The sequence below is a fragment of the Equus asinus genome, chromosome 21 (genome assembly GCF_041296235.1).
Source record: "Equus asinus isolate D_3611 breed Donkey chromosome 21, EquAss-T2T_v2, whole genome shotgun sequence".
NCBI lineage: Eukaryota > Metazoa > Chordata > Mammalia > Perissodactyla > Equidae > Equus > Equus asinus.
Genome location: NC_091810.1, coordinates 80693183 through 80713776, shown reverse-complemented (window position 1 = coordinate 80713776; position 20594 = coordinate 80693183). Strand labels below are relative to the sequence as shown.

The 20594-nt window shown below is 52.8% G+C and overlaps 1 protein-coding gene across 20 annotated transcripts in view; it reads right to left on the bottom strand.

Annotated features, from left to right (window-relative positions):
• TMEM108 (transmembrane protein 108) overlaps positions 1–20594 on the bottom strand; it is a 335504-nt gene that overhangs the window by 7650 nt on the left and 307260 nt on the right. For all 20 annotated transcript variants that reach the window (XM_070493253.1, XM_070493264.1, XM_044754420.2 and 17 more), the window contains one exon: positions 8510–9934. In XM_070493253.1, the coding sequence (XP_070349354.1) occupies positions 8510–9934 (1425 nt within the window). The remainder of the gene's footprint in view (positions 1–8509; positions 9935–20594) is intronic.

The following is a 20594-nucleotide window of genomic DNA, read 5'->3' as shown; positions in this document are numbered from 1 at the left end:
GTCATTTCGGAAAACTGTGGATGCTGCAGTGCCCCTCGAGTTTGCTCCAAGAAAAGGCCTTGCTCGTTCAGTGGGAGGGCTCCCAGAGCTTGGTGCAGGGACAGGTGCACGTGCTCTCAGTTGCACTGCTGGACTGACAAGGAGAGTTCTCAGAGCGGGCGTGTGGCAGAAACGGGGGGCAGAGCCCAGTGACCTCCACAAATGAGCCCTGATTTCCACAGAGGGCCTCGATGGCAGACAAGTCGCTGGGCGGAGGTCTTGGACCTGATAAAACAGCTGCTCTGGCATCATCATCATCGTCAAAAAAAAAAAAAAAGCCTCTAGCAGTTATACAGCGTTTATGTGCCAGGCTGCCAGGCAGGGTTCCAAGCGGTTTAGGAACATTAATTCATTTAATCTTCCAGTACAGACAGGAAAACAGACTCCGAGAGGTAGAGTGACTTGCCCAAGAGCAGCCCAGACATCTGGACTCCAAAGTCTGTGCTCTTAACCATCAGCAGCCCCACTGCACAGAGGGGCCTGGTCAGGGCTCCTCACGGCTTGACCTGCAAGCCCGTCTGTTCAATCTCGGAGCCTCGTGGGGCCCCAGGGAGCGAGGAGCACGTCTGGATGTTGCTGATGACCCAGGTGTGAAAGAGGGGCTGGAGCATCCTGACAGGGAAGCCTTCTGAGGTAGGAGAGGTGGGAGGCCTGTCCAGGCTCACACAGTGGAACAGGCGATACAGTGACAAGAGGGACTGGAGCCCTCCCAGGGAGAAGCCAGTACATGAAGACTAGGCATCTCCTGCCCAGGCTCACGATCACTAGACCCTGCAGGCTGGCTGAAACTCCAGGCCAGGGGTGGGCAGGGCTACACTCGCCATCCCGGAGGTGCCAACCACTGGTGCTAGGGAGAGGGAGCCCCAGGTTGAGCAGTGCTTGGAGGCCAGCACCATGATGGCAATGGCCATTAGGGGGCAGCAGAGGGCCACTCTGCTCACACCCGCCTGAGGGTTTGGCCAGCATGGGGGGCCTGTGCACTCCAGGGTGTGGGGTAGCTGCAAAAGCTGGCGCCCACACAGGCTGGGACCTCAGGGCCCATGCTCCAGCCCCTGTGGGCTGATGGAGGGATTCTGTAGCTCTCTTCCCAGCCACTGGCCTTGTTGGCGTCTCAACCTGAAAAGGCCTCTTGACAAGGTCAAGAGATGAGTCAAGTTTGCATTCCATCTGATCTGCTGTGATCAGAGACTTCTAATTGGCTTACCACTCTTCCCAGGTCCCTTAAAAAAGTTTAAAAAATATAAAGGAGATTTCTAAATGTTTGAGCTAAAAGGAATTTTAGACTGGCTGGTATAGACTTTTTCAGATTTTGTGGGTCTCCTCGCTTCCTTCCAAAGAGCCCTTTCTTCAACTGTTTGGAGGAGGAACAGGGGTGAAGGGAGGGCTGCAGAGCTCAGCCTGGACATCTGCTAATTTAGGGCAGCGCCTTATTCTGCGGGTGAGAAGACTACGGTGCAGAGAACCCAGATGGCTCGCCACAGCACAGGGCAGAGAGCGGCAGGGCTGGGGCGAGACCCCAGGTTCTGCCTCCCAGTTTCTGGTGTCTTTATTCTTCACTGTCACTACGTTTCCACTCTGCTCCTGGAACTGGGATGGTGAAACAGCCTGGGGGGACTTCAAGCTGGTGAAACAGAAGCCATAAAGAGAGGGCGAGGCTGCAGTGAGCCCAGCTGCGAACCTGGGCTGGTGCGGGTCGCAGGATCCAGGTCCTCTGACCCCCAGTGCAGTGCTCCCTCTAAGCCCACAGTGACCCTGGCTCTGGAGCCCGGGCCTGCTCAGGACACAGGACCAGGATCCTGCCCTGCAGGAAGCGCTGGCGTTGAGGCGGGATGGCCTGGGGGTCAGACAGGGAGTTCTGCTCCTAGCTTTCTCCTCCCGCATGTTGTTAGTGCTCCCGTCCTGATTACATTTCTCTCAGGGAGCTCCCAGTGCCTCTCAAATGCCATCTCACTGACATCCTAGGAGCCAGCCTGGCTATAGGAAGAGCACGGCGTGGAGTCCAGAAGACCTGGCTCAAGCCTGGCTCTGGCGTGTTACACTACGTAAGTCTCTTCATCACGCTGATCACTGTCGACTTCACGTGCTGTAACGAGAGTTACGGACATCATGCAAAATGCCGAATGCACTGCCTGACGCTCAATTAACAGTTTTCTTCTTGTTCTGCCAGCATCCTCCACAAGAGAGATCTAGAAGAAAACCTGGGCTGCATGACGGCTGGCTGGCTCAAGGCCAAGGCTGCACCTGTGGTTTAGAACTGTCATTATTTCAGTGGTCTGACCTTTCTTCTCGGAAAGAAAAGTGTAACTCAGGCATACGGATACGGAGTCTCTAACCCTTTCCCGGTGCTGACCCAGGTGCTTTACAGCCTGATTGAACCCACAAAAGCACTGCCCAAGGAAGGCCCTGGTACTCTCCCCATTTACAGAAGAGGCGACTGAAACTCATGGAAGTTACCAGAATTGATCCGACCACCAGCTGATTGCTGGAAGTTGACCAGCTCTCTGTGACCCTCAGGTTGACGCTCGCTGTCCTGGACCATCCTGAACCCTGGAGGCACTGTGCCTCGGGCACGTGGGCACACTCTGTCAACCACACAGCTCTCTGCGAACACAAGGTGCACACACACCCCTTTCTGATCTAATCGAAGTCTTCAGCTGCTCCATTTCTACAAGGGCAACAGCTGTCCAGACTCCAGAAGAGGGTGACGGGATCTCTACTTCTTAAGTGTTAAAACTGGAGTGAGAACTGAGCAAGCCCCTGGGCTCCCCCAGGAATGCCGGTGGGAAACCATCCGTGGGCCCATCCGCTGTCAGATGTATGACAGGGAGGGGGAGGGCCACTGATTTTAAGATGGAGCCCTGGGCACGGTGCTGACATTTCTGGTAGGGGCATGATTCCAGGGCTGGGACCCGCTGTGTGAGGGGAAGTAGAAATGAAACCCTACAGGTCCCCTGAGGATCAACCTTTTCAAACACCTGCTAAAAGTGCTCACTCCATGGCCTGAGAATGCAGAGCAAATCCTAACCATAGTGAGAGGAAGAACATCACCATGTGACCACTGCCCTTTACTGAGCCCCGTCCCCAGGGCAGAACTGTGACAGCACCTTAGAGGCATCATCCCTGATTTCCACAACAGTCTTTGGGGTGGTGCTGCAGCCGGGAAAATGCCGCTCAGATCTCCTGCTGCAGCGAGCACAGCCTAGGGACAGGCCCAGCTGCTGCCCCTCTGGAGCCACCACCACATATGTGCAAGGCCACGTGTCCTGGGTGGCTCCCAGCCACGACTGATGCAGCAGGGGTATGAGTGCAGCCTGGGCCTTCAGGACAAGAGGCTCCTCTACCGGCCTGAGGACTCCCATCGGCCTGTCAGAAACCCTCCCAGAACTGCACTGCAGCCCGAGACTCTTCCCTCCCAGTCCTCTGTCCCTCCCTGTCTCGTCCCACAGGTGTCAGACCTGCACTGCAGTCTGGGCTCTCCCTGCCTACCCCAGTCCCGTCCTTTATCCCTCCCAGGTTTTTGCCAATAAATCTCTTGCAGGCCTAACCCTGTTCGGGTGTTTGCCTCCTGGAGGCCCTGAACTAACACGTGGGCATCAGTTCTCCTTTCACAGGTAAGAAAACACTGGACCAATGTTGATATGTCCAAGTCCCACAGGTGACAAGTGGCAGAGCTGGGATGACACCCAGGTGTGTCTGACTCCCAGGCCAAGTGCTGCGATCACACCAGGCTTCCTCTCTAGCGATTCATGCAGGTTTGAAGCTAGGAGAGTTAGAGGGGACAGGGAGCTCTGACACATTTCAGTGTGGCCCCCTCATTCTGTAGATGAGAAACCTGAGATCCTCCGGCAGTGGGAGAAACTACTCAGTTCAGTTGTGCCAACTCGAGGGGAGAGCCAGGCTATGGACAATCACTCCCCCCTTTGGAGGTTCGGGAAGGAGGCCCAGCGGAGGTCTCACGGTATGGAAGGAGGCCAGGCTGGACACAAGGCCACGGGCCTGGGGAAACCAGGTTTGGAGGCTTATGGTCTGGCTCTCCAGCCTGGTGGGTGGGAATATGCCTGAAGAAGCCCAGCAAGGTTCCCAGCAGGGCGCACTGGCCAGAAAGCACAGAGAAGAGCTGTGAAAGCTTGGGCACCACACACTGGTGCAGCTGAGGTGATGTCCCCTGGACAACCCTGTCTTGTCCTGCTTCTCCCTGTCCTCTTCCAACTGGTTCATAAGCCCCAAGGAGACAAAGCTCCTGGTCACACTTCCTTCTGGTCCCACTCTCTTCTACTCTTTTCACTGCAAAGCGAACTTCTGACCCAGGTTTTCTTATATGATAACTACAAAGTCATTTCAGGACTGTGAGTAAAAGGCACATATGTACATTCAGACTTGACTAACATTCACAGAACAATTAATACGGCCAAGACCTGTGTGGGCACAAGGATATGTTCTCTCCCTGAATGTTGCCCTGATATGCCAAGGGCCTAGACCGTATATCTGGAAGGAAGCCAGACTGCTCTGGGGCAAGGTGCACCTGCACCTTCACGAGTCCAGGGTCAGCGAGAGCTGCTACTCTGCTTCGGCCAGGCTCAGCTTGGCTTGCTGAAAACATCTGCAGCTGGCCCTGTAGCCTGCTCTCATCCTCCACGAAGCCCCGGTCTTCTTCAGGGAGGCTGAGTGAAGACATTCTCAAGAATTGATGGGTTTGTGCAGGACTTGCCAGGGAGCCTGGGAGAGCCACAAAACTGACCCCCTGGTGAAAACTCAGCCCTGACAGCCGTGAGTGAGGACCAATTCAGTGCCAGGCCCAGAGGCTTCTAGCAGGAGGTGGTGAGCTCTGTGTGTCCTGATGGTGGCAGCAGAGACCAGCTCAGGAGCCACATGGTCCCTGCTCCAGCTGAAGGTGGCCTGGATCCAATCAATTTTGGTCCTCAGCACAGCTGAGAATCTGTGGCTGTCTCTGGCGTGGCTCAGGAGACGAGGCATTTCCAGTCCTGGCACATGTACTCTTCCAGCTGTCGGGTGCAGCGCACGCTATGGACGGGCAGGTGGAACTGCTGACACCCCTTCTTGAGCAGCCCTGAGATTTGCTATGATCACCCCTGCTTCCCCCAGAAGCAGCGATTCACCCACCTGCCCAGCAGTCCTGGCCTTCTGAAGTCGGGCTTCTGGCGGATGGAGAAGAGCAGGGCCAGGGCTGGTCTGAAAAGCCAGCTGTGAGGAAACCTATGCGTGCGCTTTGCTACCAGCCTAGACTGTCTGAACTACCTCGCAAACAGGCAGAGGATGACACCCTTCTTTGAGGGCTGCAGAGTGAGCGCTAGGATAAATGTGGTGGCAGGGAAGGTCTGAAATATGGGGCCCTTAGACCTGGAAGAGTCTGCCCACCTGATGAATAGAGTGGGGCTGGGTTATGAAAACAGCCCGAGCATTTACTCATCTGTACTTTGAAAGAGCACAGCGTGGTGAAGAAGTATTCTGTTATCTTAATGTCCCTCTTTTAGGGGCCTTCACAGGAGAGGGGACCATGACAGAGGACAGGGAGCTGGAAGTGGAGACGGCCAGGGCTGAGGCAGGAACCTGGGTGAGTGACGGCTTAGGGGAGCCTCCCATGTGGATGGGGGAAATGCAAGACAGACGCCAAAGGAAGTGGGGTCCGGGTTCCCAGAGGCTGAGTCCACTTTGAAGAAAGGTTCCTATCATCCTTTACACAGGAATATTTTCTGTCCCAGTGCCTGCAGCTCCTGTCAGAGTGCCAGCAGCATTCTCGAGGTGCAGGTCCAGTCTGTGTCCGTGCTTCTCTCCTGGCTGACATTATCATGCATGATTTCGGCAGCCCATGGGTTTTCCAGCTTTGCAGTAAGATCTGATCTGATTTCAAACTCTTACATAGCAAAAGGGCTGGAGAAGTCTTTTTAGAATTGCAAACCAAGGTGGGTGTGGCCTGTGTGCTCTGTGCTGACTGGCCCAGGCCAAGAGGGAGGCCCAGGTAAGGAGAGGGCTCCAGACGTTGCGGAGGGAGCCACATCACACATCCCTGCTCCTAGTGCTTGGCACAGTGCCTGGCACACAATGGGTGCTCACGAAATAATGTGTTGAATCAGACAAACAGACTCTACCACCAGATGTGGGCTGATTCCTGTGTGATGGGAACCCTGGGCAAGTCACTTCACCTGGCGACTTATGCCCCCATCTGTAAGGTGTGTTCCTTGCACAGTGTTTTTGCTTTTTCTGTTTTTTTTTCTTTTGCTGAGGAAGATTAGCCCTGAGCTAACATCTGTGCCAATCTCCCTCCACTTTATATGTGTGTTGCTGCCACAGCATGGCTGATGAGTGGTGTGGGTCCCAGCCTGAGATCTGAACCCGTGAACCCCAGGCCACTGAAGCAGAGGGCACTGAACTTAACCACTATGCCACTGGGCCGGCCCCTGCTTTTTCTGTTTTTATTTTATTCCTCTGACTAGTCTGTTTTAATGATGGAATGATTAAAAATAATGGGAATTCACATCATAAACTAGAGCCTTTAGACTCATGTAAAGAATGGGAAATTAGAAAGCTGTCTCTAATGTGGTTATTTCTCAAATATGACCATTATTAATAATTTATTGGCTAATAGTGCTACATTTTCTCATTATCATTCTTCTGTTTTAGAAGTGGGCAAAGTTTTAGGAACAAAAAGTTTCCATGAGAGACAATAAAGCTGCTTAATGAAAGAATGAAACATGCAGCCTGCAAACATTTCCACTCATCCATCCCTGACATGGGACGTTTGCTTTGCTTATCAACTAGAAGGAGACAGAAAGCTGGGAGAGGTGGCTCCTGGAACGAATCCAGACTCCACATTAGAAAGATCTTGGAGCACAATGGTGAGGAGAAATCGCGTTCACGTTCCAGGCACACGCCTCCTGCACTAACGTGTACACGGCCCGATGCGGGAGGAAGCCTGGTGGACCCGGCTCCACAGCCTCCTCTGTGCAGAGCCTCTGGGGCTTTGCTCCTCTGGAGGTCAGGGTGAGCCCATGGTGGCGTGACAGTCAGCACAACCAACGGAGCTGATGCCAGTGCAGGCCGCCCGAATGTGCCCACAGTGTCCAGAACAAGGGAGCCACCATCCGCTCTCCTCTGCCAGGGCCAGGCAGGTATGCACTGTGCGCTCCCTTCTGGGGGAGCAGGACAAAGTGGAGGCCATCCAAAGGGGCAGATGGCGGGGCAGGGCCAGGCAATGGGGCTATGAAGAGACCTGAAGGGAAGGGATGAGAAGCTCGGAGAAGGAGAAGACTGCCCTTGAGAGCCTTTTCCAATGTTTCAAGGGGTAGCAGATGGACTTGTTTTGTTTGGTTTTGGAAGGCATGGCTTAGGGCCACAGAGTGGAAATTACAAGCAGGCAAATGTCAGGCCCCCAAGAGAGCTGGTAACAACCTGAGGGACTGCTTCTAGAATGGGCTATCTGATGAGCGAGGAGCACAGAAGCTGTCTCACCCCTGGAAGGTCCAGAGGGAGGCTGGATGACACCCGTGCGGGGTGGGGCGGGGCTGAGGTCGAGAAACTCTAAGAACCTAGGAGCAAGTACACGGGGAAGATGACGGAAGCCTAAGGTCCAAGCAGCCACACCAGGACCTTGATGGAGTTGTCAGGGAGACAGCCTCCTGATCCCTAGTAAAGGAGGGACAGACAGGTGCTGGCGGCCTGGGGAGAGCCCTTTTCCACCAACACCTCTGGAGGCCGAAGACGAAGATGAGGCCCACACTGCAACCAGCTCACACCCTGCAGGAACAAGGACAAGCCGGGGAGGTGGCAGGGAGCAGCTAAATCCACAGGGAACTCTCAAGCCTCAACTTGGCTACAAGAACTGTTTTGCCAAGGCTAACAGAACTTCCTGCAAGACCAAAGCTTCATCTCTTCTTCTCTCTTGGGGGAAGAGAGAGGAGGAGGAGGAGAGATGAAGGAGGGGAGTAAAGACAGGAAGGAAGATGGAAGTGAAGTAGGAGAGGCAGGTGAGGGCTCTGCTCCTTGGCGGCCGTACATTAGGAAGTGATGACTCTCACTGCTGGTGTCTTGGTGCCACGTTGTTACAGGCACTGGCAGGCTACCCCTGAGGGTGAGTGGGGCAGGGTGGTGTCAGGACAGGAGCACCGGGCTGGGAGACAGGTTCTCTGAGCTCTCATCCCAGCCCTGCCTCTCCCTAACCCCGGGGTCCCGGGTGAGCCATGTCACCGCTCCAGCTTGGTGTCTCTTTCTGCAGAACCTGAAGGTTCTCCCAGCTCCTGGGAGTCGCGCCTTCACGAGCAGTGGGCATCTGAGCCGCAGCGGCAGACCCCAGGACTAGGGGTAGGGATAACCCATGATTCTTGTCCTGCCACCTTGTTTCTTGGGATTCTGGGAAGTTCTGCAGCCCACCTGGTGGGGACTGCCCAACTCTGGGGCTGGCTGACGTGGGAGAGGAAGGAGGGGAGAGAGGAGGGGGACAGGGCAAGGCACTTACAGCAGGAGGAGATGGGCACGCTGATGGCCAGGATCACCCAGGCGATGTCCATCTTGCTCAGGCAGATGGTGGCTCTGTGCTGGGGTTTATCCCCTTCGGCCACGTGGGAGATGTTCGCCGCTGTTCCAGGCTTCCAGGTCCCGGCAGGGACCAGGCGGTTGAGGAAGTTTCCCGTGGCTGTAGACACTACTGTGGAGAGGGGACTGGGCACCCTGTCGGTCATGGTGGGGGTAGCGGCAGCCTTCTCCTTGGCTTGGGAAACAGTGCTTTCTGAGACCCCGGGGAGGTGCGCTGGGGCCTGTGGGGTTGAGGATGGTCCCTGAGGAATCCCCTTGGAAGGGGCTGAGACACTGGCATCGAAGGCAGCCTGGGTGGGCCCTGTGGCAGCCGTGAAGACGCCAGAGCTGGCAGACAGAGGTCTGTTGGTGGTAGGGGTGACAGTAAGCCAGGAGTCACTGTGGCTGGGGCTGTCCTGTGGGTCACCGCGGGGGCGCTGAGAAGGCACTGGGGCAGGTTGTGGACTGGTAGGGGCACCTGAGGCTGCTGTGGCGTTCAGCTCCACTCCTTGGCTGGTGAAGGTGGAACCACCCCCCTGGTCTGCTCTGCTAAGGCCTGGCTTGTCCTCTGTAGGCACCAGGGGGGCAGTGGGTGGTACCCACGAGGTCCTGCTGGGCGCTGCCGTTGTGGCCACTGTCTGGGGCTGTGGCGAGGAGAAGTAATCCCAGAGTGGGTTCCTGGGGGTGAGGGTGGAGGAGTCAGGCTCCACAGACCCTGTGAAGTTGCCTTTGTAAATCTGAAATATTTTCCCCAGGGGCCGCTTCTGCCCCAGATGTGTGGAGCTCTGATTTCTAGCCCGCTGGCCCTCCTTCCTCCCAGAGTGGCCACTGAGTGCAGGTGGGACAGGGCGTAATGAACTACCGGCCCCCTTTCGGGAAGAGCCTGGAGGCCTGGGGGGCCTGCGCGTGGTAGCCCGGGTCGGTGCTGTGGTGGGGTGGCTGGTGGCTCCTGTTGGTTTTGTCAGCAGGATGGTGGGTGCAGCCTTCCCTAGAGGATGGCCCTCTGAGTGGGAGGATGTGGTTGCCATGGCAGCAGGAAGGGGCTGTGTGGGCAGGAGGCCTTCAGAATGGGGGGTGCCTGCTGTTGCCATGATGGCGGAGATGGTGTTTGTAGGAGGGTGTCCATCTGGATGGGGTGTCATTGCTGTGGGAGCTTCCGTCTGTGAGAAGGGTCCATCGGGATGGAGGGTCAGTGTCACCACGGAGGCAGGTGCAGCTGCCACGGATGAGTGTCTGGTAGAGCTGAGCAGTGCTGTCACCATAGTGCTTGGGGTGGTGCCTGAAGGGAGGACCTGAAGAGATTCCCTGGGAGATGGTTCCTGGGCAGCAAATACCAGTGCTTCGGTCAGTGCCAAGATCAGGAGGAAGCCTTGAGAGGGAGACAGAGAGAAGAGGTGAAATACCCGGGGAACAGCTCAGAGGCTGTGCCTTCCTAATCCATGAGCCTGTAAACCTCCGGGAACTCAAGGGAAACACCAGGAGCATTCTTGAGGTCCACACTGCTGCCCTGACACTTATCAGATCCAGAATCACGGGGGGGCGGAGAGGGAGTGGCAGGTCTATTAGGTAGGAGCAACCCAGCACGGCTGGGAACCACAGTTGGCTAAGCCAGCCAGCCCCACCCCTTCCCAAATGCCTCTGAAATGCTATCAGCCCTCCACCCACGGGCAGCTTCGAGAACAGGCTGGGGCTGGAGTGGGCCTCTGAGTGCCCGCTGCCCCTCTGCAGCAGGGAGTGGTCGAGGCCAGCCTGACTACAGGGAAGCCGGCAGCTCTGTGAGAGCCACTGAGTCGAATGAGGAAGGCTCAGGTGGGCAGAGCTGACCAGCTCCCATGCCTTTGCTGAATCTTCCACTTATGAACTAGACAAAGGTACAAATGGACAGACCTCTGTTCATTCAGGCCCTCTCACCAACCAGTTAAGGAGGGTCTACCTTCTCCTCGACCCTGGAGCACCCGAAAAGGGACAGCATGGCATGTGGCCCTGGATGAGCTCACACAAATACACAAACAAGACAGAGATGTCAGTGCTACTGGAGAGTGACAGGCAGAAGGGGGCAGGTCCAGAGCAGGCGACCAGATCTGGCGCCCGTAAAGCACTGAGCACAGAGCCTGGAAGAGAAGACGCGCTCCATAAACGCCAGCCGGGTTTACGGCTGCCGTCCGCATTGACTGCTTTTCCTAGGTGCTCCTGAGGCTGAACTCTCTGTGGAGAACCAGTGATGCCCAGCCTTTCTGAGCAGGAGGAGCCCTTTTGAGTACTACAAGAAAATCCTGGATTTTGCCTGATGGTCATTGTATACGCTTTAGTTCATCGAGCAAATACACAAGGACAAAAACTACACATTTAAAAACACTTCTAAATATGTGCGGATCTTATTAACACAACAGCATGTACCTACCTTTAAAAATAATACCTCACGTACACCTGAGATGTACAGATCTATTCAGATTATAGACTGGAAGACTGGCCACCCCCGTACAACACATGGGCCAGGAAAAGCTGAGCCCAACAGCCTCTAGGGCCTGCTTCTGACCTGTGAACTCCTCCTTGTTCACACCACCCCCTCCTGCTCACCCTCATGCCCTTCCTTCAGCCCTGCTGGCTGCCCAGGCCATGGCCAAAGCAAGGGCTCTCGCAGGGATTCCTGGGAGTCTGGGATGGTCAGCAAGCTGCTGGCAGGAGAGGGTAGGGACTCTGGTGAGCTTCCGGGAACAGAGGGGGGAGATCATTTCCTGGCCATCTCCAGCAGCACCACTGGGGCCGCCTCCAACTTAGGTGTGGGGTGGAGTCCCGGAGTGGACTGACGTCCCCCTCACCCTGCACTTGCAAATTAGTGGGTGGGGGGAGGCTGAGGGACTGTAGATCAGAGACTGTAGCCCCCACCATCTCTAAGACCAACCTACCTTTCTAAACTTTCATTTGTGATCTAAAGCATACATCAACTGTGTGCTCTGCTTATTCAGGTCAGTCCTAAAAACTTTATTGAGCGCCTGTTCCAGCCCAGTCTTTCACACTTGATTGAACCCTCACAGCCGTTCGCCGGGGCAGGAAATTGAGGCTCAGGGAGATTAAGTACCAAGTTCAAAGTCCCAAGCAGCAGAAGTATACGAAACCAGGGCAGTATCCAAAATGCATGCTTTTCCTGGTCAAGCACCACTGATGATGCACAAGGGGGACAAGGAGGACGGTAAGTTGCACCAACAGAAGCAACAACGTGCCACTATGATCTGACTGGCTCAGGGTTACTCAGCCCCTCTCCTGCAGCTTAACACCACAGGGACAACGTATTCTTAGAACTGGTGCTTGTGACCTCTGACGTTCTGAGGGACATTCTCTACTAGCCTCTGCTGCCTCACGAGTGCCTTGGTTCAATGTAAGCATTGTTATGGACTGAACTGTGTTCCTCCTAATGCGTATGTTGAAGCCCTAACCTCCAGGTCCTCAGAATGTGCCTGTATTTGACACAGGGCCCTTAAAGAGATGAGTAAGGTAAAATGAAGCTATCAGGGTGGCCCGAATCCAATCTGCCTGGTGTCCTTAGAAGAAGAGGAGATTAGGACACACAGAGAGACACAGGGATGCTCTGCAGACAAAAGGCCACGAGAGGACACGGTGAGAAGGCAGCCCTCTGCAAGTCAGCGGGAGACCAATCCTCTTGGCAGCTGAAGCTTGGCCTTCTGGCCTCCTGAACTGTGAGAAGGCAACCATCCATTGTTATTTAACCCCTCGTCTGTGGTCCTTTGTTACGGCAGCCTGAGCAGACCGACACAAGTGTCTCCCTCAGAGATGCCCCAAGAAGGAGAGGCGGAGATGGGGCTGTGTGCAGATGGTTTATTCTGGGAAGTGATCTGAAGGGACGGCCATGAGGGTCTGAGATGAGTGAAACAGGGAAAATCACTCCAAGGGCAGGTTACGAGCTGACAAGAACGGGCAACTCAGATTCACTGGGGACCCCCAAGGAGCTGAGTAGACGGCACCTCCAACTGTCCATGTGAGAGGGGCACTTAGCAGCAGCTCCCACCCAACTGGCCCAGGGCTGCTGCACGGTGCTCACTCCACCGCACGTCCTCGCTCCTGCACGAGGCGCGGGGCTGAGTCAGAGCAGCCCTGGGTGGAGGGCCTGTCAGGTTATGGAGTGCCCAGCTGGTGGCTGCCGCAACAGCTGGAGTTAAAATTAAGGGCCCAGAGGATCCCTGGGGTGGAGTACCAGATGTGCTCGCTACAATCAGAGATCAGAGACCAAGGACACAGCAATCTTTTGGCAACAGCATCAAGGGCAACGCAAAGCTTTCAGAGAGACCCCTAGTGACGCCAGTGACAGGCCTGGGGGTGGGAGAGGAGCTTCCCGGCCTCTAGGAGAACTTCCGTAGCACTCCAGAGGCAGAGGGGTTAACACATCCTGGTCTTTAAAATGCTCAGGGAAAGAAATTCCCCTGACATTCCCACCAGGAGCAGTCCAGGGGCTAGACTCCTCCCACCTGGGAAGTGGATGGCCGGCTCTTCCTTGTCTTGAGACTCACCACGTGAGTAAACGTGTTTGCCTTTGCTGCTCCTGCAGTTTTTTTTTCAGTTTGTTTTTTGTTTTTTTTCAGTTGCCAGCATCCCCTGAAGTTTTCTTTTTCTCTCTGGAAGGACTGTAAAATGACACCTCAGCCATTTCTTCTCAAGACTTTAGAGTAACCCTTTGGTACCTGAATGGATGCTGCCATGCTGCGTGCAAGGGGTTCCACCTGGAGGAAGACGTTTAGCTGTCATGGTGAGAGGGGCCCTAGGGGGAACCGAATCTAGTGCCCTCATTTCACAGAGTGGGCAATGGAAGAGGTGAAGTGACTTGTCCAAGAGCACACAGTTTTGGGGACACAGCCTGCATCACAGTTATTATTTCAAAGCAATTTTTCATTTGTTCCATAAAAATTGCTACAGTGTTGCACAGCCCAAACCTCTCCTTCAACCTCGCCTGTCACCTTCAATATGGAAATCAGACAAGAGTTTACCTCTCCTCCTTGGCACAAAAGGTTAACAACTGAACACTGTCACAATAACCGTACAAGGCCTTCAACCCAGGATGCAAATTTTCATTCAAGGCCCTTTGTGTTGGCCTGCTTGCTCCCCTCCCCACAGTCTGGGGCTAGCGCCTCTTTGCATATCCTTTGCATAGATTTACATAATGGACTCTGGAGGCTCTAACTTCAAATATGTAAGAGAGACTAAAACTAAAATCTAGCTTGACGTGCACTAAAAGTGGAATTGATTTTTCAAGTGTGCTAGAATAAGGACAAGTGTGTGTGAGGGGGGTAACCCACAGATAGATGGGGACCTAGATGTCACAGAATTCTACCCAGAATTCCACTGCATACCTGATCCCAGGACCCAAGGGAAGGAAGGGGCTTCCTCCTGTTTATTTGTGGGCTGCCCACAGTCCATACTGGGGGTGATATTTGCAACTGGCAAAGGCGAGGAGGGAACTGGTGAAGAGAGAAACGGCTCATCCTTATGGAGTGCTTCCTGCGTACCAGGAGCTGCTGGAAGGGCAAAGCCCGTACTGACACATTTATCCTCCCAACAACGTGAGGAGGCGGGTACTCCCTCCCTACTGCAACTGAGGAAAGGAGGCACAGAGAGGGACAGGAACCTGCCTCCTTTCACTCAGCTGGGGAATGGTGAGCTGTGATCTGAACCTGGCAGCTGGCTCAGAGTCTACACTCGCAACCACTTTCACTCACTGTCTGCACCCCCTCAGCCCTGCCCCGCTCTGCACATTCAAAGCAATGATCCATAATCTTTTGGGAATTGACTTTCTGTCATTGGTCTTTCGACTTTTCTTCCCTCTTGTTTTCTTCTATCTCCATTTCAGGGCTCTGTATCACACACTTGGTCTTCTTTTAACAAGCCAGTCAATTAACTTTCTTTGCAAGTACCTGGGGGTGGGTGGCACACTTGTAGTAGTTCAATACAAGGGCTGGAAACCCTGCTGTAATTCTCTCTTCTTCCCCAGTCCTGGCATCTCATGCACACCATTGTTTAATTAAATTCACTGCATAATTTGCTCTTAAAATTGCTTACATACACACAAGACATATTTGTTACAAAGACAAATTTTCCCTTACACATATAAACAGAATTCTATCCCACTTTCCTTGTAATTTTAAATATCTTCTTTTAAGTAGAGCTTCCCTCCTCATTAAACTAGGTTTCCACTGCCAGCCATTGTCTCCATCGCCTCCAAAGCCTTGTGACAGAATCACAAGAGTCTGAGAAGTCTTCTAAGCCATCCCTCAGCCCTAAGCAAGATGGCAGCTCGGCCATCCTGGATGCTTGGTATGGTGATTTAAAATCTGCGTCTGTAAGTTCTCTCACACTCCTCCCACCGAGAGGGGGAGTCTGTTTCCCCTCCCCTTGGAACTGGGTGGGCCTTTGTGACCTCCTTAGTGAACAGAATGAGGCAAGTGACACCACATAACAACCCAGGACAGGGCAGAACAGGTCACGCAGCCTCTGCAGTTTTCTCCTCAGGGCCTTCAGCCCCATGTAATGAGTTCCCTTCCTTCGAAGCTAGCACGTGGAGACTGAGTGTGCAGAGGCATGTGGAGAGAATGTGCAGAGCCCATGCGAAGAGAGAGTATGCAGAGCCCATGCAAAGAGAGAGTGTGCAGAAGCCCTGTGGAGAGAGTGCAAGCCCCTGTGGGGAGAGAGTGCAGAGCCCATGTGGAGACAGAGTGTGCAGAGCCCCTGCGGGAGAGAGAGTGCAGAGCCCATGCGGAGAGAGTGTGCAGAGCCCCTGCGGAGAGAGAGTGCAGAGCCCATGTGGAGAGAGTGTGCAGAGCCCATGCGGAGAAAGAGTGGGCAGAACCCCTGCGGGAGAGAGAGTGCAGAGCCCATGTGGAGAGAGTGTGCAGAGCCCATGCGGAGAAAGAGTGTGCAGAGCCCATGCGGAGAAGGAGTGTGCAGAGTCCGTGTGGAGAGTGAGAGGAAGGCCTCGGGAGCCCAGCTGGTCTAGCCCCAGCCAGGTGTGAGAACTGAGAGGGAAGGAGCCTAGGAGATGAGCCTGGCCCAGCCACTATTGGATTGTGATCACACAAGAGACCCCAAGTGAGAGCCACCCAGCTGAGCCCAGTCAACCTTAACATTCGTGGACAAAATAAATGACTTTTGCTGCTTTAAGCTACTGTTTTGGGGTGGTTTGTTTTTCAGCAATAGGTACCTGGAAGTTCTGGGAATTTAACTTCTGCATCTGATGTTTCTACAACAAAAGGAATGAGTATCCACAGCATACCAAATCTGACCATCAGGGAGTCTGTTTCTGACATGGGCAATAACACACAATCTTGCCAGGAAACAGCTGTTCTAATTTCAAGATTAGTGTCTTTCTTTTTAATTAAAAAATTTTTTTTGGTGAGGAAAATTGGCCCTGAGCTAACATCTGTTGCCAATTTTTCTCTTTATTTTTCCTTTTTCTCCTCAAAGCCCAGAACATAGTTGTATATCTTAGTTGCAAGTCATTCTAGTTCTTCTATGTGGGATGCCACCACAGCATGGCTTGATGAGTGGTGTGTAGGTCTGTGCCCAGGATCCGAACTGGCGAACTCTAGGCCGCCACAGTGGAGTGTGTAAACTTAACCACTAGGCAATGGGGCCAGCTCCGAGATTACTGTCTTTTAATAGGGAGGGACATCAGGTCTCTCTGGTATCTAACTCCTTCACTTAATGGATGAGAAGGCTGAGGCCCAACAAAGTGAAATACTTGCCTTGCTACACAATTACATAGGGTTAGGGCCAGAAGGGATCCAGGCCAACTCACTGCCCTGCCCCAGTCCCACTAATGCCCCAAACCCACAGTGCTCTCTTGACATCACTATGCTCCCCGTATTCCAGTGTGCTCCCCCCTCTGAACTTTGATGTTCCCCCTTGTTTTAAAGATAAAACATGAACTCTGCATTTCTTGGAGCATGGTTTCCCTCACTCAAAAATAAATATGTATCGTTGACTTCATGGTGAGCTGGGAAACTGCTCTTAAGAGGTACCCATGCCCATGATCTTGGCTTCTTTATGAAACTAAGGAGTTTCAAGTGCAAATCTTTGCTGTAGCCCTCTCTCCGGGCAGCCACATTCCAAATGTGCCCTTCCATCAGATCCTGCTGGGGACATGGCTCTGATCACAGGGCTAAAGGACAGAAGGTTCTGCTTGGTGTGTAGAGCTCCCTGAGGCCATCACCTGGTGGGTTCCAGAAATGTCTGGAGATCACTGATTCAAAAGGTGGACTGATGAGGTCCATGACTCCACGGGGAATTATTTCCCAGAGTGCAATCTCCAGAACGGCAAGCAAGAAAATCACGTGAGACGGGGCCCAGGCACCCAGACACAGCTGTGGCCTCTGGCCAGCATGAATTCACCTTGGGCTGCAGCTCCAGGAGGCCAGCAGGTCACAGCTTCCCAACAACACATACGTGCAACACATGCACACACACGAGCACGGCACAGGCTCTCCCCTGGGAGCAGGAGACCGGCAAGAATGACAGATTTGCAGCCTGGGTCCTGCCATCACCTGCATGCTAAGAGACAGTTAAGCCATTTGTCTAAGTTCAAAACAGTCCCCATGGAGCAGGACCAGGATTTAAAGCTGGTTTCTCCGACCCTGGCAGCTTGAGACCCTAGGGACTGAGAGATTTCTGATTCAGGAAAACGTCTACATGAGCAGAGGAATGCTTTATGAAGACAGGCAATGACATAACGATAGTAACAGCTGTCATGACCACAATTAAAAACCAAACTTTCCCCAAAGGCAGCGACACTTGGGGCAACTAATGTTGCCTTTTCTCCCAGCTTTAGCTTTTCTGCCTTAGTCATTTGGTTCCGCTTGGGACTAGCATTTTCCACCCAGAACTCCTCCAGAGTCTTGAAGGCTTTCTTAGGAGTCCCTCCTTGTGTGCCCATCACTGCTAAGCCCCCACCTCTCTGAATGCAAATGGCCAGGTCTTCTCTGTTTCGCTGTCTGAACACGAAGCTGCTGGAGGGCAGGCACCGTGTCTGGTTCAATGTCACATCCTTGTATCTAGTCCAGCACCTTGGCTACTACAAATGTTTGCTGAAGAATAAGAAACCCTCCTAAATCACTCACTAGCCAGCTGCAGCAGCTTGTGTTTTCTAAAAATAACCATCCCAATACATCCTGACCCACGGACTCTTCCTAAACGTGACTCTGGTGCTCCTACTCAGAGGTGAGGTCTATGTTCTGTCCTCTTGAATCTGGGTGGGTTTGTGACTATGGCTGAACTGATGCCACATGATTTCTGAGGCCAGGTCATAAAAGCTGGTAAGGCTTCTTTCTGGTTCTTACTCTTGAGTGCCTACTCTCAGAAACCAGCCATCATGCTGTGAGGACGCCTGAGCAGCCCATTGAGGGGCCCACATGGGAAGGAACTGAGGCCCCTGGGCTTCAGTCCCAGCCGAACTTCCAGATGACAGCCAGCACCAACCTGCCAGCCACGGGAGCGAGCCATCTTGAACGTGGATCTTCCAGCCCAGTCAAGCTACCCCAGCTGAATCTTGGTGGAGCAGAGACAACTGATCACTTCCCAAATTACAGATTTATCAGCAAAATGAATGGTTATTTTTGTTTTAAGCCGCTGAGTTTGGGGGTGGTTTGTCAGGCAGCAACAGTAAGTGGAATCCATCTATGTAGAAGTGAAATTAAAGCTCTTTCAGTGACATTCTGGATTTAAACATCAGAGTTTTTTAGCACTGCAGCTCAACAGGCTGATTTGGGGTTCCCTTAACTCTCCTCCTCTCCTGCCCAGACTCAGGAAAGGGAAACATCTCAATTCCCGGCTCCTTCTACGGCGTCAAGATTTCTCTGCTCTACAGCTGGCAGTTCCCGCAAAGGAAGAAAGGAACAAATGCACGCAGGAGCGCCACGAAGCTCCCTGGCACCCATGCGCACCTTGAGGGCTTGGGGGACAGACAGAATCAAGCTGGAGGCTAGTAGATGGTGCCCACATATTAAAGTCATGACCGTTTCCTTCAAGGAGCTGCTATGCTAGAAGCGAAGAAAGTCAGCCACGACAGGGGCACAAACCCACACACCAGACACGTTCTCCCAAAGACTGTCTCCAAACAAAAATGAGAGTCAGAATTAGATGGATGAAAAGGTCAACTCAGCTTCTCATAAAATAATGGGGTCATTAATATTCAGGGAACATCTCGCTGACATCATGGGAAAGAATACAAAGGCACCAGTCCAGACTGCCTTGTACTCTCCCAAACTAAAAGGAAAAGGCTCATAAAAAATGTTCCATGCTTTACAAGCAGAGAACCCGACAAACACTACCTCAGCCAGGTGATTAAGGTCAACATCAACAGGGATAAAGTCATGGTGAGAATGCGTCCCCTGGATATAAAGACAGCACTTCACCACAATAACCACTCCAAACCTATAACCCCAGAATAATCAGAAGAAAAACATCTGAAAAATCCCACCTGAGGGACATTCTACAAAATATTTGACCACTACTCCTCAAAACTGTCAAGCTCATCAGAAACAAGGAAAGTCTGAGAAAGCATCACATCCAAAATGTATCTAAGTAGACACGACAACTAAATGTCATGTGGTATCCTGGATGAGATCCTGGGACAGAAAAAGGGCAATGGGAAAAATGAAGGAAATCTGAATCAAGTATGGACTGCAGTTAGCACTAACTATCAATATTGTTTTATTAATTGTGACAACTGTACGACAGGAATGTAAGATGTTAATAACAGAGGAACCTGAGTGCAGCGCACGTAGGAACTCTCTGTTCTACTCTTGTAACTTTCCTGTGAGTTTAAAACTATTCTAAAATGAAAAGAAAATACATAAAAAAAGTTCCATGGAGGTCAGACAGCAGGGACAGTGTGAGGGCCATCCCATGGGGTGGGTCCTGGGAGGGCACTTAGCTGAAGGGAGGTTTGCAGGCAACTTTCCCAGCCACCCAGTATAAGATCATGCGAGATCGGGGCATGCAGATGGGGCAGGAGGTGGGGGGAGCCTGAGCCCCTCCCTGCCCTGATGGCAGATCCTACTTTAGTGGGTAGATCCAACCTATCTACTGGGACATTTTGGAGCCTACTTAGAGAAAAAGAAAGGGGGAAAAATCCCATGACCATTGCCACATCTGTCCATATTCCCTCTGACACTCACCTTTTTAAATATTTGCATTCAGAGTCGAAGTGTGAAGCCTGGAGATGAAATGGTCAGAAGGACTAAGAGCCTGAACACATAGTTTTGAGACCTGTTCAAATTCCAACTGAGGGGTCAGGGTAAATGCCACCCATGTAATATAAACAGTCACAACTTTCTTGACCGAGGAAGCAGGCTGCATAAAATCAGAGCTTATTTATCATTACCACGGGGCTAGACTGCCCTGCTGTTTAAACACGGAAGCCATATAAGGTGTTGGATATGGACACCTCCAGCCTCATTCAAAATTTCTGCCCATGCCCCTTTCCTGCTAAGTGATGATGTTTCCATCTCTAAAAACCCAAATTGGCTGTCACTTTGTCTTGACAAGATCAGGTTCCTCAATTCTTCGACACACAAACAGTGGCTCCATGCCCAGTGCTCCCAGGGCACTCTGTTCCTGTTCATATTGTGGCCCCACACAGCCCTTCAGATGGGGCATCAGGGGAAGGCACAGGCCTGGGGTCAGTGGGATTTAGGGTCAACCCTGTCTCTGTAACTTCCTAGTTGTGAGACCTTGGGAAAACTAGTTCAGCTTGGTTTTCCTCAGCTGTACAATAAGGATGATAATGCCTAACCTCGGGGAACTTTCCGATGTGGGATATGAGACCAAGAGGCACAGGGGCCACACACAGTGCCTGGCGTTCAACAGCTGGTAGCTGAGGTTCTCGTTTCTACTACATGCAGGTCACTCCTCTCGGGCTGTGAGCTTCTTAAGCATCTGGAGCCCCAAAACTTAGTTCACTGTCTGACTCATACAAGGAGCACGATAATGTTTTCTGAAAAATGTGAGAAAGAATACTAATTCCAGAC